This window comes from Aegilops tauschii, chromosome 7, assembly GCF_002575655.3.
Source record: "Aegilops tauschii subsp. strangulata cultivar AL8/78 chromosome 7, Aet v6.0, whole genome shotgun sequence".
In the NCBI taxonomy this organism is placed as follows: Eukaryota; Viridiplantae; Streptophyta; class Magnoliopsida; order Poales; family Poaceae; genus Aegilops; species Aegilops tauschii.
In genome coordinates, this window is record NC_053041.3 from 274,757,159 (window position 1) to 274,771,066 (window position 13,908).

Here is a 13,908-nt window from a genome sequence, read left to right on the forward strand (position 1 = left end):
TTGGCAACTTTTTATACTATTTTTGGGACTAACATATTGATCCAGTGCCCAGTGCCAGTTCCTGTTTGTTGCATGTTTTTTGTTTCACAGAAAATCCATATCAAACGGAGTCCAAACGGGATAAAAATTGACGAAGATTTTTTTGGAATATATGTGATTGTTGGGAAGAAGAATCAACGCGAGACAATGCCTGAGGGGGCCACGAGGCAGGGGGTGCGCCCCAGGGGGGTGGGCGCGCCCCTGACCCTCGTGGCCACCCCGTAAGGCGGTTGGTGCCCTTCTTTCGCCTCAAGAAAGCCAATATCTGGATAAAAATCGTGTCCAAATTTCAGCCTAATCGGAGTTACGGATCTCCGGGAATATAAGAAACGATGAAAGGCCAGAATCCGGAGCGCAGAAACAGAGAGAGACAGAGAGACAGATCCAATCTCGGAGGGGCTCTCGCCCCTCCCATGCCATGGAAGCCAAGGACAAGAGGGGAAACCCTTCTCCCATCTAGGGAGAAGGTCAAGGAAGAAGAAGAAGAAGGGGGGCCCTCTCCCCCTCTCTTCCGGTGGTGCCGGAACGCCACCGGGGCCATCATCGTCACCGCAATCTACACCAACACCTCCGTCATCTTCACCAACATCTTCATCACCTTCCCCCATCTATCTACAATGGTCCACTCTCACGCAACCCGCTGTACCCTCTACTTGAACATGGTGCTTTATGCTTCATATTATTATCCAGTGATGTGTTGCCATCCTATGATGTCTGAGTAGATTTTCGTTGTCCTATTGGTAATTGGTGAATTGCTATGATTGGTTTAATTTTCTTGTGGTTATGTTGCTGTCCTTTGGTGCCCATCATATGAGCGCGCGCGTGGATCACACCATCGGGTTAGTTGTATGTTGATAGGACTATGTATTGGAGGGCAAGAGTGACAGAAGCTTCAACCTAGCATAGAAAATGATGCATACGGGATTGAAGGGGGACCAATATATCTGAATGCTATGGTTGGGTTTTACCTTAATGAACGTTAGTAGTTGCGGATGCTTGCTAATAGTTCCAATCATACGTGCATAGAATTCCAAGTCAGGGATGACATGCTAGGAGTGGCCTCTCCCACATAAAACTTTCTATCGGTCTAGTAAAGTAGTCAATTTCTTAGGAACAATTTATCAACTCCTACCACCACTTTTCCACACTCGCTATACTAACTTTATTGCTTCTTTACCTAAACAACCCCTAGTTTTTATTTACGTGCTCTTTATATTCTTGCAAACCTATCCCATTACACCTACAAAGTACTTCTAGTTTTATACTTGTTATAGGTAAAGCGAACGTCAAGCGTGCGTAGAGTTGTATCGGTGGTCGATAGAACTTGAGGGAATATTTGTTCTACCTTGAGCTCCTCGTTGGGTTCGACACTCTTACTTATCGAAAGAGGCTACAATTGATCCCCTATACTTGTGGGTTATCAAGATCTACTCCTGGATCACTATTGTACCCCCTTTCCAAACTCATGGCAAGGTACACAATTGGTCTGGTACACAACATGGCATACTTTATAGAACATATGGCTGAGGCATAGGGAATGACTTTTATTCTCTTTCTATCTTCTGTCGCGGTAGAGCTTTTATTCAGTATCCTTTTATGCTATCCAGAAATTCTATATCATTTCCAATCAATAATATGTCATCCACATATAATATCAGAAATGCTACAGAGCTCCCACTCACTTTCTTATAAATACAGGCTTCACCGTAAGTCTGTATAAAACCATATGCTTTGATCACCTCATCAAAGTGTATATTCCAACTCCGAGATGCTTGCACCAGTCCATAGATGGATCGCTGGAGCTTGCACACTTTGTTAGCACCTTTAGGATCGACAAAACCTTTTGGTTGCATCATATACAACTCTTCTTTAAGAAATCCATTAAGGAATGCAGTTTTGACATCCATTTGCCAGATTTCATAATCATAAAATTTGGCAATTGCTAACATGATTCGGACAGACTTAAGCATCGCTACGGGTGACAAAGTCTCATCGTAGTCAACCCCTTGAACTTGTCGAAAACCTTTTGCGACAAGTCGATCTTTGTAGACAGTAACAATACCATCAGTGTCAGTCTTCTTCTTGAAGATCCATTCATTCTTTATGGCTTGCCGATCATCGGGAAAATCCACCAAAGTCCACACTTTGTTCTCATCCATGGATCCTACCTCAGATTTCGTGGCCTCAAGCCATCTGTCGGAATCTGGGCTCATCATAGCTTCTTCATAGTTCGTACGTTCCCCTTGGTCTAGTAAGATGACTTCCAGGATAGGATTACCGTACCACACTGGTGCGGAATGTGTTCTGGTTGACCTACGAAGTTCAATAGTAACTTGATCTGAAGTTTCGTGATCATCATCATTAGCTTCCTCTCTAGTTGGTGTAGGCATCACGGGAATGGTTTTCTGTGGTGTGCTACTTTCCAATTTGAGAGAAGGTACAATTACCTCATCAAGTTGTACTTTCCTCCCACTCACTTCTTTCGAGAGAAACTCCTTCTCTAGAAATGTTCCATTCTTGGCAACAAAGATCTTGCCTTTGGATCTGTGTTAGAAGTTGTACCCAATTGTTTCCTTAGGGTATCCTATGAAGACACACTTCTCCGATTTGGATTTGAGCTTATCAAGCTAAAGCCTTTTGACATAAGTGTCGCAACCCCAAACTTTAAGAAACAACAGCTTAGGTTTCTTGCCAAACTATAGTTCATACGGTGTCGTCTCAACGGATTTAGACGGTGCCCTATTTAACGTGAATGCAGCTGTCTCTAATGCATAACCCCAAAACAATAGTGGTAAATCGGTAAGAGACATCATAGATCGCACCATATCTAATAAAGTACGGTTATGATATTCGGACACACCATTACGCTGTGGTGTTCCAGGTGGCGTGAGTTGTGAAACTATTTCACATTGTTTTAAATGAAGGCCATACTCGTAACTCAAATGTTCGCCTCCATGATCAGATCGTAGAAACTTTATTTTCTTGTTAAGATGATTCTCTACTTCACTCTGAAATTCTTTGAACTTTTCAAATGTTTCAGACTTCTGTTTCATCAAGTAGATATACCCATATCTGCTCAAATCATCTGTGAAGGTCAGAAAATAACGATACCCGCTGCGAGCTTCAACACTCATCGGACCGCATACATCTGTATGTATTATTTCCAATAAGTCATTAGCTCGCTCCATAGTTCCGGAGAACGGAGTTTTAGTCATCTTGCCCATGAGGCATGGTTCGCAAGTATCAAATGATTCATAATCAAGTGATTCCAAAAGCCCATCTGCATGGAGTTTCTTCATGCGCTTTACACCAATATGACCTAAATGGCAGTGCCACAAATATGTTGCACTATCATTATCAACTTTGCATCTTTTGGCATCAATATTATGAATACTATATAATACCCCGTGCGTTGCGGCGGGAATTGGATGCAATACATTTGGATGATATTTTTTCCATAGAAGATGAATATTTGCACGGACAATATGATAATTGAAATTTGGAAAACACATATGTATAATCATAAAAACTTATTGAAAATTAGAAAATACATATGTATAGTCATAGTTATACATTGTTCATAAAAAGAACATAATATGTGGTATAATTTATTTGTAGATGGTTTCTTCGTTGAGAACTATCTGTTCTTGTGGGTTCCTTTTGTGATGTACTTGAAGATGTATTTGGTGGTGTTGTCTTCACGTGCAACGGTTTCTTTGAAAGCAATAGACACTGCTGGTTTTGGAGTAGTCTTTTTCTTTTCAGTTGCCTCCATGTATTTCTTCTGAGCCTCCCTTGATGAATTAGTTGTTGAGTGGGGCAGAACATTCCGTGGTCCATCATATTGTATCCTGGAGAAAGATTCATGTGTTTAATGTTATTTGCAGCAAGCATAGGGATGTAGAAAACAACATTGTATGCAGTAGCCGTACCTGTTGCCTTCGTGTTGGCTGTCCATTTTTGTGCCGATAGTCAAAAATTTCTGATTTGCAAGATGAAGTTGTGGCGAGTACAATTGATTATGCGGGGGTCTTATATAGGTGTCTCGGATGGGAAAGAATGTCTAACCGAAAGATGTTTAAGTAATGGTTAATGCAAAAATGAAGTTAGCATTCATGTATTTTAATGCAGAGTGTAGGTTTGTATTGAGTTACTAATTCCAAAAAAGAACATAAACTGATCCACTGATGAATTTACTTTAATACACACTATAGGTTTCTATCGAGATAATAAGTGCACCAAAGAACATAAATTGGATCCATTCATGAATATATTTGAACACACACTGTAGGTTTGTATTGAGATCATAAGTCGAACAAAGAACATAAACTGGAACCACTGATAAGTTGGTAGTTGAACAAAATTTGTAATGTTCCTTGGTTACTATAGAAGCTGAGCAAAGTGGTATGAACATAAGGACTGTTATTTCTGGTTGTAAGCGATGTACGTTATTCCTCATTTCTCATTTGTAGCAAAGTGCAAGTTGTCCTGCCTGTATTGGAAAATGAAGCGTTGTCAAAAAAATAACACAATATATTACTGGTTTTTTTAATCAGAAAATGAAAGTTTATATAGTCAATGTAAAGTACTTAAATCGTCCAAAGGTTCCTTTACTCTGGTTGTTCCTGTTGATGCAGTTTTTCTGGAAGTGTATCTACATTCCTGTTGATGGAGATTTTTTGCAACTGTAAATATATGTAGGAAGAAACTCATATTGTTGGCTAAATTTGTATAAAGGGTGTGAGAAATAGTACATACTCATGCTTGTTCTTTTTCGCAATACTTTCTTTCGGTTTCTTTGAGCTGCATTTAGAAAATTGGTTCCATTTATTATATCAGATATTGAAGGTAATAAAGCATGAATCAAAATAGAAAATGAACTGGGAAAGAGAATATAAATGTAACCCAAGAACCTCCATGTACTTGAAATAAGTTTGTATGTGCCTTTGGAGAACCATGGTGCACTAAGGTTTTGTGAGTGTTCTCATACCTGTTAGATTTGTCGGCATCACTCTCAGTAAAATCAATTCTTCTTTTTGTGTTGATCCTGATTGTAACGTACATCATAGATGTAAAGTAGTCTTGATGAGAGGAATACAATAAGACTGAGGTTTATGAAAGATTACATGTAGCAGCATATAGAAAAGAGAAAGCATTTGAGAAGGGAAAAAGACTAACATTCAATTCCATTTGGACTTTCACATAAAAGTATCATTGTGACAAGTCATATAATGGAGAAGCAATAAGAGAGATGTTTAAAATCCAAGTTTATGAAGCATTGCCTATTTTCTCTTTCCTTTATGCTGATAGACATTGGCTTATGAGTTGCAGGAGTATTGTCATTGGTGGTTGTATCCTCGCCTGACTGAAAAAGCTTCACACATTATGTTAATAACCATGATATATGAAGGTAATGAATCTGTAAGAAGTTGGTTACCTTTGGCGCATGTGGAACAGGTGTTGATTCAGTATTGTTGATAGAGAAACTTTTTTTCAGGACATAATTTATAGGGTACTTGGCAGACGAATCAGTGTTCATTCCTATGTAGAATAACTTTTCTTTACCAATGGATTTATCCAGGGTAAGCACATGATCTGTAGCTTCTATCTTCATACTCATTGAAACATGATCAGCATGACGCTCAACTAAGTCTTCAGCTACTCTAGCGAAAGCAATTGCATCCAAACTTCCCGAGTTATCTGTTAGTGTAAGGGGAAGTTTGTACCTGAAGCATGGTATAGTTGTTAGTGACATGATAAAAAAGTAATTATTTAAGTATTAGATTTTAAGAAGATATATAATACATTGGGCATGGAACTGGAAATTGGCAGCCACATGTTGGGGTATCTGTCATGTTGTTATATCCTTTTCCACAACGCTTGCATGCTTTGTAGTACCATTTGACTGACGGTATAATTGATGCTACTTTTGCGATAGTGCTGAAGGTTGCTCCTCCCTTATGGCACAAAAAAAGGATGAAGTATCAATATCTATTTTATTTTAAATGGCGAGGCAGGAAAAGTGAACTGCATGAGAAAGTGTTCACCTGAAAAGATGACGTTGGTAGGTTAGATATTTCTTCAATGGTGTATAGTTTGCCTGCTGCTTCAAGTGGAGATACTTGTTTGACCTGAGGGAGATGCTTTTGTAGAGTTGGGCATTTCCATTTAGAGCTTCAAATGTTTTTCATATAAAATATTAGTTTGTTGTAGTGCTAAACATAAATTATGCATGCGCAAGAGTGAGAAAGAGAGAACCTGGTGCGGTACTTTTGAACTTCAGGTATATCAAGATCAAGATATATTTGTGTCGCAGAACTTGAGGATCCTTGTATCATACCTATAAACTTATGTTGTCAATAGGATGTTTAAATAAATATGTTTATTATTTCTTTGGGCAAGTTTTTTTTATAAGTTACATGTAGACCTTTGTAGAGTTGCAGTTACACCAGCAAAAATGGCTATGACAATTCCTTCTTGATATTTTTTAAGTACTGTTTCTTCATCAAATGATTCTCCATGCTGGCCCCATAGAACTAATTCTTGTGTTTGTTCTCTGGAAAATTAAGGCATATTCATTCTGAGGGGAACATGTTATTAAGGTAAAAAAAATTGAATGACAGGAGCAGCTATGAAGACATACTCTAGGTTGCGAATTTTGATCTTCCGAAATTTGTGCTGAGATGTTTGGCTAGCATAGTCATATGGACCAACATCACATATTACTCCTATCACATCTAAAAGGCTCAAGTATGCAAGTCGTTATGCATTGAAGTATAGTGGTTAAGAGATAGATAAGTCAAGCACATTATGTTACCTAGGAGTGGCTTGGAATCAATTGCTTTTTGTGGCAGCTGATCAAATGGGCAAAAGTCGAACGAAAGTGTAGGTATATCTGCACCTCTTGAATGTAGCGGATGAACCTTTGTGTCTTGTTTGAATTGCAGCATATAATTCTGATGGCGATAGACATATGATTTGCTTTTGATATCGATAACTGCAACATTTGAAATAATATAGACAGATCCTTGAGATAGCAACCCACGAAATTGTTTTTCAAATTTTTTAGGCACACTGATTTGTGCCATGGATCCCTGCAAAAGTTAAAGTAATCAAATGATTTGGAACAACAATGTTATTGTGTAAAGTTAAATTGGTAACTATAAAAATGGACGTACATCTTCATCCAAGAGAATGCCATCAATGTTGATCAAAGCATTTCCATATCTAGGATTCGTATTTATAGCATCCCAAAGCCTTATTACCCGTGCAAAGACCTTACAATTTTTCTATCCCACTGTAATATCTTTAAGTTTCGTAGTTGACTCCATAGGGGAGATGGATCTCAATGAATAAGAATGTTAGGAAAAAAATGATGGCATGCAGAAAAAATGTATTACATACTTGTGAAATTTCAGGCATAACATAAATTTGAGTGGATAAAATACCTAGCTGTTTTAGCTTCTATGTGTATTAATTTGATTAAATACGTCGGCATAAAGGTGCTTCTTTGGCTAACCATATAATTATATGAACATGTGGGAGTCCACATTTCTGGAATTCAACTGTGTAGATAACTACAGGAATGTAAAATATGTTTAATAACCGGCAGAGAACTATGTTGAGAGAAGTGAATATAAGTTTAAGAGAACGCTTATTACCTGCGTTTATGGGTCCAAAAAATGTTTCTTTTTAATATCATCCATTAGAATATTAAGCTTCATTTTGAATACCCGGTTGACAATATCTGGACGGTCAGATGGTTCTTGACCAGGAATGGATGATAGATCCTCTGTAATTTCAGGCCAAGCAGCATTTGATGTGAACGTGACAAACAGATCTGGGCAACCATATTTTCTACAAATAGCAATGGAGTCTTGGTAGTTTTGGTATAAGTAGCGAGGGCCTCCAATAAATGAGGAAGGTAATATAATCCTTTGGCCAATAGAAGAACCTGATGTAATACCCTTTGACACAGAATCTGCTAAACAACTGAATGATGATGATCTGTATTTCCGTTGAAAGCTAGGCTTGCGGTAGAATGCAATACGAAAGGTTTCAATAGAACAATAGCAATCCACAAAGTAAGCCTGTGTTAACCTTTTGCATCGTAATGGAGTGTTGAAGTCATTTGGCCTATCATGTAACCTATATGCATAGTATTCTAGCATTGTGACTTTTTGGCGTTGATTTGATGCATTTGACACTGGAAGGCACATAAGGTCATCATGGATAACCATCCTCACCATATGGAAATAAAAGAGGATATTGCATGGACATAAACTTGTAGTGTTTTTCATTGATCTGTTGTAACCGTGATGAATGATCTTCTATTATAATGACTCGTCCAACATTAGAAGACCCTAAATCTCCAACCACTAATCCAACAACTTCGGATGCAACTGGAGCACTATAGATATCTCCACGGGCATCAGGTTTGCCATATATTCTGAGGTATAAATGGTCAGAATCATTGCCATGTAATCTTTGACTTGCTGTTCTAAATAGTTTCACAATGGGATTATGTGTGTTCAACATTGTTATGAGGGACTGAACAATGCCTTCATTAGCTTGGAACAAAGTGCGTGTAGATGAACCGGTGCGCGAAGATGAGGCAACATTTATTCTATTTGAAACCTCACACTCTGTATCAAATATGTATAATTGTGCATATTCTGGTCTCTGTCCTCTAGATGGTCTCAATGAACCAACACGGTGGCAGACTTGGCCACTGATCTTGAAAACGTATGGGCCTCGGCCGTCATTTATGGACTCATCAATTTTAGCTCCCATTGAAGTCATGGCAAACATGGTATTGTACTAACGAATATGATGAAAGAAGTGGCTTGAGAGTGAACTATTCTGTGAAGTGAGTAAATCCAATAGAGGTTGAGGAGGAGGATCATATGGCTGGAGGGAAACTTTTCCTCCTTTGCAGCACAAATTATATGTTGGATTTTGAGTATGCCTTTCTCTGTGTACACGCTCATCATACCAAAAGAGAGCACCACAATGTTGGCAAGAACACTAGGGGCCTCCAAGAGTTAAGGGTTCAAATATAGTTCCTGAAAGATGAGGCACAAAGAGAGGGTTTTTTGTAAACGTAAATGATCACTGAACTTGGACACATGAACAGGGATTAATTTAGGCAAAAGATTACATTTATGGGCAAATATCTGATTATGTGTGTTTGACATCGATGTGGTCGATGCTTCATTTCCTCGGCTCCTGTTTCTAGTGATTACATCCAAACGCCTACGACGGTTCTCGGTGGCAACATGTGAGTTTGATTGAGGAGTGGAATCAGGTACTGATGGACGGCGTGTCCGTCCACGTCCACGACCACGTCCACATGGAACTCCTCGTGTATGACCAACCCCATGCCCACCTGAATAACGCGAAGAACTTTCTGCTCTATCCATGTCGACAACCCTAAGAAACCCATGGGAACGGGAATAGTTGAATGCAGGGAAAAATGGAAGACACTTTTGTTTAATTGTTGCACGTGAGAATTGAAATGTAAGGATTCATATTGAATCAAGCAAAACTTAATTCAGATTTGAGTAAAGCAAACTACTTGGATGAAGCAAACTAAAATCCATAATAGGCAAGGAATTAAAATGCAAGGCTATGCATTGAATCAAGTTTAAAAAAATTGCATATTAATGAAAATCCAGAATAGGGAAAGATACCAAATTTTAGGAGTAGCACTGGGGGGGACATTGTATACTAGTAGGAGTTGTAAACGTGAGGCACGTGGGCATGCAGCAAGGGAAGAATAACCAAGATGATTGAAGTGAGCAGCACCTGAAAAGTCCAAATTTGCGACTCGATCGGCAATATGTAAAGAGGGAATGGCATGGAGAGAGGAGAGAGTTGCTCACTAGCGGAAGCACTATGAACACCCTATGGGAGACGTCCACCCATGCTGGAAGATGATGTGAAAAGGATGAGCTGAGGTGGGGCAGACTTTAAAGGGGATTTCTTCAGTTTCTTCTGTAGATCGTGGGGAGAGTAAGTGAAGCATCAATCATCAATTTCTTTAGTTTCTTGTGCAGATCGTGGGGAGAGGAAGTGGAGCGTCAACCATCAATTACCTATAGTAGAATGGTTTTTTCTTATTTTTAGTGTGGGCCATTTGGAGCATTGGGCTGCAAATGGTTTGAAGCAGTGGGTATGTAGGTTAGAGTCAGCAAACGAAAAAACAGTAGGATGGTACCTTCATCTGCAGATGCGTTGACCCAGCGATTGAAGGTAAGCTACAGTACTAAGCAACTCGGAGCAACCCACCTGGGAAGTGAATGGAAGCACTAAAAATAATAGACATCAGATGAAGAACAAACCAGCCCAATCCCAATCTACAATAAGGGGAAGACATGCTCACCGGAACTAGGGCGTTGGTAGGCACGGCGAGCTTCTTCACCGGAGGTTGGCCATGGCAGGGAAGGCTAGCTCCCATCAGGCCATGGCCATGGTGGCGGCAGGAGGGCGGGGGAGGGACCGGTGGTAGACGGGCGAGGTACTCCTTCCCGAGCCATCGGGGCGCTGCTCGGGGATGCTCCATCGGACAGGTGCTGCTCGGGGATGCTCCAATCAAGCAATGGCCATGGCGACAACGGCGAGGAGGCGGGGGGAGGAGGTGGCGACGGCGATGGTCGAATCAACTAGGGCGGGCGATGGGGTGGCCGTGTCCACGTCCGGAGCGCCGCCACCGTGAGGAGGATCCGGAGCGGGGGAAGGGGATGAGGAGGTGGGATGGTAGGGCCGCGCCGGTGCGCCGCCGCCGTGATGGCCGGGCCGCATCCAAAGCGCCGCCGCCGCCGTCAGGACGATCCGGAGCAGATCAGAGGCAAGGGAGGCTGGCTGCGGTAGGAAATCGCGAGGGGACCAGGGGCGTGGGGCGTGGCCGCTGGGGGATTTTGTTTTTTCTTTACAGGAAAAAATAACCTCAGGAAGTGGGCTGCGTGGGACTGTTTAGGGGTGACGTGGATGCCTGTGATTGGATGCTGACGTGGCTATGCTGCATGTTGAGATAAATCAAGTAGTGGGGGTGAACTTCTTAAGTATATAGGATGTGTAGCACTACGATCGAGATTCAATAAACCATTTACATTGGGTGTATGACCATAGAAGGTTTTATTCATGTAAACAGAACAAAAATTATTCTCTGACTTAAATGAATAACCGTATCGCAATATACATGATCCAATCATATTCATGCTCAACGTAAACACCAAATAACATTTATTTAGGTCCAACACTAATCCCGAAGGTAGAGAGAGTGTGCGATGGTGATCGTATCAACCTTGGAATTACCTCCAACACACATCGTCACCTCGTCCTTAACTAGTCCCTGTTCATTCTGCAATTCCCGTTTCGAGTTACTAATCTTAGCAACTTAACCGGTATCAAATACCCAGGGGTTGCTACGAACACTAGTAAAGTACACATCAATAATCTGTATATCAAATATACCTTTGTTCACTTTTCCATCCTTCTTATCTGCCAAGTATTTGGGGCAGTTCCGCTTCTAGTGACCATTCCCTTTGCAGGTGAAGCACTCAGTTTCAGGCTTAGGTCCAGCTTTGGGCTTCTTCAAGGGAGTGGCAACTTGCTTGCCATTCTTCTTGAAATTCCCTTTCTTTCCCTTTGCCCTTTTTCTTGAAACTAGTGGTCTTGTTAACCATCAACATTTGATGCTCTTTCTTGATTTCTACCTTTGCCGATTTCAGTATCGTGAAGAGCTCGGGAATCATTTTCGTCATCCCTTGCACATTATAGTTCATCACGAAGTTCTAGTAACTTGGTGATAGTGACTAAGAGAACTCTTTCAATCACTATCTTATCTGGAGGATTAACTGCCACTTGATTCAAGCGATTGTAGTACCCAGACATTCTGAGCACATGCTCACTGGTTGAACTATTCTCCTCCATCTTGTAGGTAAAGTACTTGTCAAACGTCTCATACCTCTCGACACGGGCATGAGTCTAAAATACCAATTTCAGCTCTTGGAACATCTCATATGCTCTGTGGCGTTCAAAACCTTTTTGAAGTCCCGGTTCTAACCCGTAAAGCATGGCGCACTAAACTATCAAGTAGTCATCATACCGAGCTTGTCAAACATTCATAACGTCTGCATCTGTCCTGCAATAGGTCTGTCACCTAGCGGTGCATCAAGGACATAATCCTTCTGTGCAGCAATGAGGATAATCCTCAGATCACGGACCCAGTCCGCATCATTGCTACTATCATCTTTCTACTTATTTTTCTCTAGTAACATATCAAAAATAAACGGGGAGCTACATCGCGAGCTATTGATCTACAACATAATTTGCAAATACTATCATGACTAAGTTCATGATAAATTAAGTTCAACTAATCATATTAATTAAGAACTCCCACTTAGATTGACATCCCTCAAGTCATCTAAATGATACGTGATCCAAATCAACTAAACCATGTTCGGTCATCACGTGAGATGGAGTAGTCATCAATGGTGAACATCTATATGTCGATCATATCTACTATATGATTCACGTTCGACCTTCCGGTCTCCAGTGTTCTGAGGCCATGTCTATACATGCTAGGCTCATCAAGTTTAACCTGAGTATTCTGCATGTGCAAAACTGTCTTGCACCCGTTGTATGTGAACGTAGAGCCTATCACATCCGATCATCACGTGGTGTCTCAGCACGATGAACTGTCGCAACGGTGCATACTCAGGGAGAAAACTTATACCTTGAAATTTTAGTTAAGGGATCATCTTATAATGCTACCGCCATACTAAGCAAAATAATATGCATAAAAGATAAACATCACATGCACTCAAAATATGTGACATGATATGGCCATCATTATCTTGTGCCTTTGATCTCCATCTCCAAAGCACTGTCATGATCTCCACCGGCTCGACACCTTGATCTCCATCGTTGCATCATGGTCGTCTCGCCAACTATTGCTTCTACAACTATCGCTAACGCTTAGTGATAAAGTAAAGAAATTACATGGCGTTTGCATTTCATACAATAAAGGGACAACCATAAGGCTCCTGTCGGTTGCCAGTGACTTTTACAAAACATGATCATCTCATACAATAACATATATCACATCATATCTTGACCATATCACATCACAACATGCCCTACAAAAACAAGTTAACGTCCTCTACTTTGTTGTTGCAAGTTTTACGTGGCTGCTATGGGCTTCTAGCAAGAACTGTTCTTACCTACGCATCAAAACCACAATGGTGTGTCGTCAAGTTTGCTGTTTTAACCTTCTTCAAGGACCGGCCGCAGTCAAATTCGATTCAACTAAAGTAGGAGAAACAGACACCCGCCAGCCACCTTTAAGCAAAACTAGTTGCATGCCTGTCGGTAGAACCGGTCTCATGTGCGTGGACATGTAAGGTTGGTCCGGGCCACTTCACCCCACAATACCGCCGAATCAAAATAAGACGTTGGTGGTAAGCAGTATGACTATCACCGCCCACAACTCTTTGTGTTCTACTCGTGCATATCATCTACGCATAGACCTGGCTCATGATACCACTGTTGGGAAATGAGCATGCAATTTCAAAAAATTGTTGGAAATATGCCCTAGAGGCAATAATAAATGGTTATTATTATATTTCTTTGTTCATGGTAATCGTCTATTGTTCATGCTATAATTGTATTGTCCGGAAATCGTAATACGTGTGTGAATACATAGACCACAACGTGTCCCTAGTAAGCCTCTAGTTGAGTAGCTCGTTGATCAACTGATAGTCATGGTTTCCTGACTATGGGCATTGGATGTCATTGATAACGGGATCACATCATTGGGAGAATGATGTGATGGACAAGACCCAATCCTAAGCATAGCATAAAAGA

General features: G+C 40.7%; 1 protein-coding gene across 3 annotated transcripts; it reads right to left on the reverse strand.

Moving 5' to 3' along the window:
- Positions 1-4,273: 4,273 nt before the first annotated feature.
- Positions 4,274-10,936, reverse strand: LOC109753504 (replication protein A 70 kDa DNA-binding subunit B). Of its 3 annotated transcripts, XM_045231778.2 has the most exons (16): positions 10,424-10,936; positions 10,259-10,349; positions 9,924-10,136; positions 9,732-9,846; positions 6,857-7,133; positions 6,683-6,776; positions 6,459-6,595; positions 6,298-6,379; positions 6,087-6,213; positions 5,845-5,996; positions 5,477-5,765; positions 5,322-5,404; positions 5,030-5,086; positions 4,798-4,842; positions 4,629-4,701; positions 4,274-4,531 (listed from the first exon to the last, which is right to left on the reverse strand). In XM_045231778.2, the coding sequence occupies exons 5-15, from the start codon at positions 7,125-7,127 to the stop codon at positions 4,650-4,652; spliced, it is 1,389 nt and encodes a 462-aa protein (XP_045087713.1). In that variant the 5' UTR covers positions 7,128-7,133; positions 9,732-9,846; positions 9,924-10,136; positions 10,259-10,349; positions 10,424-10,936; the 3' UTR covers positions 4,274-4,531; positions 4,629-4,649. The 3 variants fall into 3 exon arrangements, 1 of the variants encoding a protein (XP_045087713.1); XR_012188537.1 differs by lacking the exons at positions 4,274-4,531; positions 10,424-10,936 and having other exon boundaries at positions 4,623-4,701; positions 4,798-5,086; positions 5,322-5,413; positions 9,924-10,035; positions 10,259-10,350; XR_012188538.1 differs by lacking the exons at positions 4,274-4,531; positions 9,732-9,846; positions 9,924-10,136; positions 10,259-10,349; positions 10,424-10,936 and adding an exon at positions 7,218-7,501 and having other exon boundaries at positions 4,623-4,701; positions 4,798-5,086; positions 5,322-5,413.
- Positions 10,937-13,908: the final 2,972 nt, after the last annotated feature.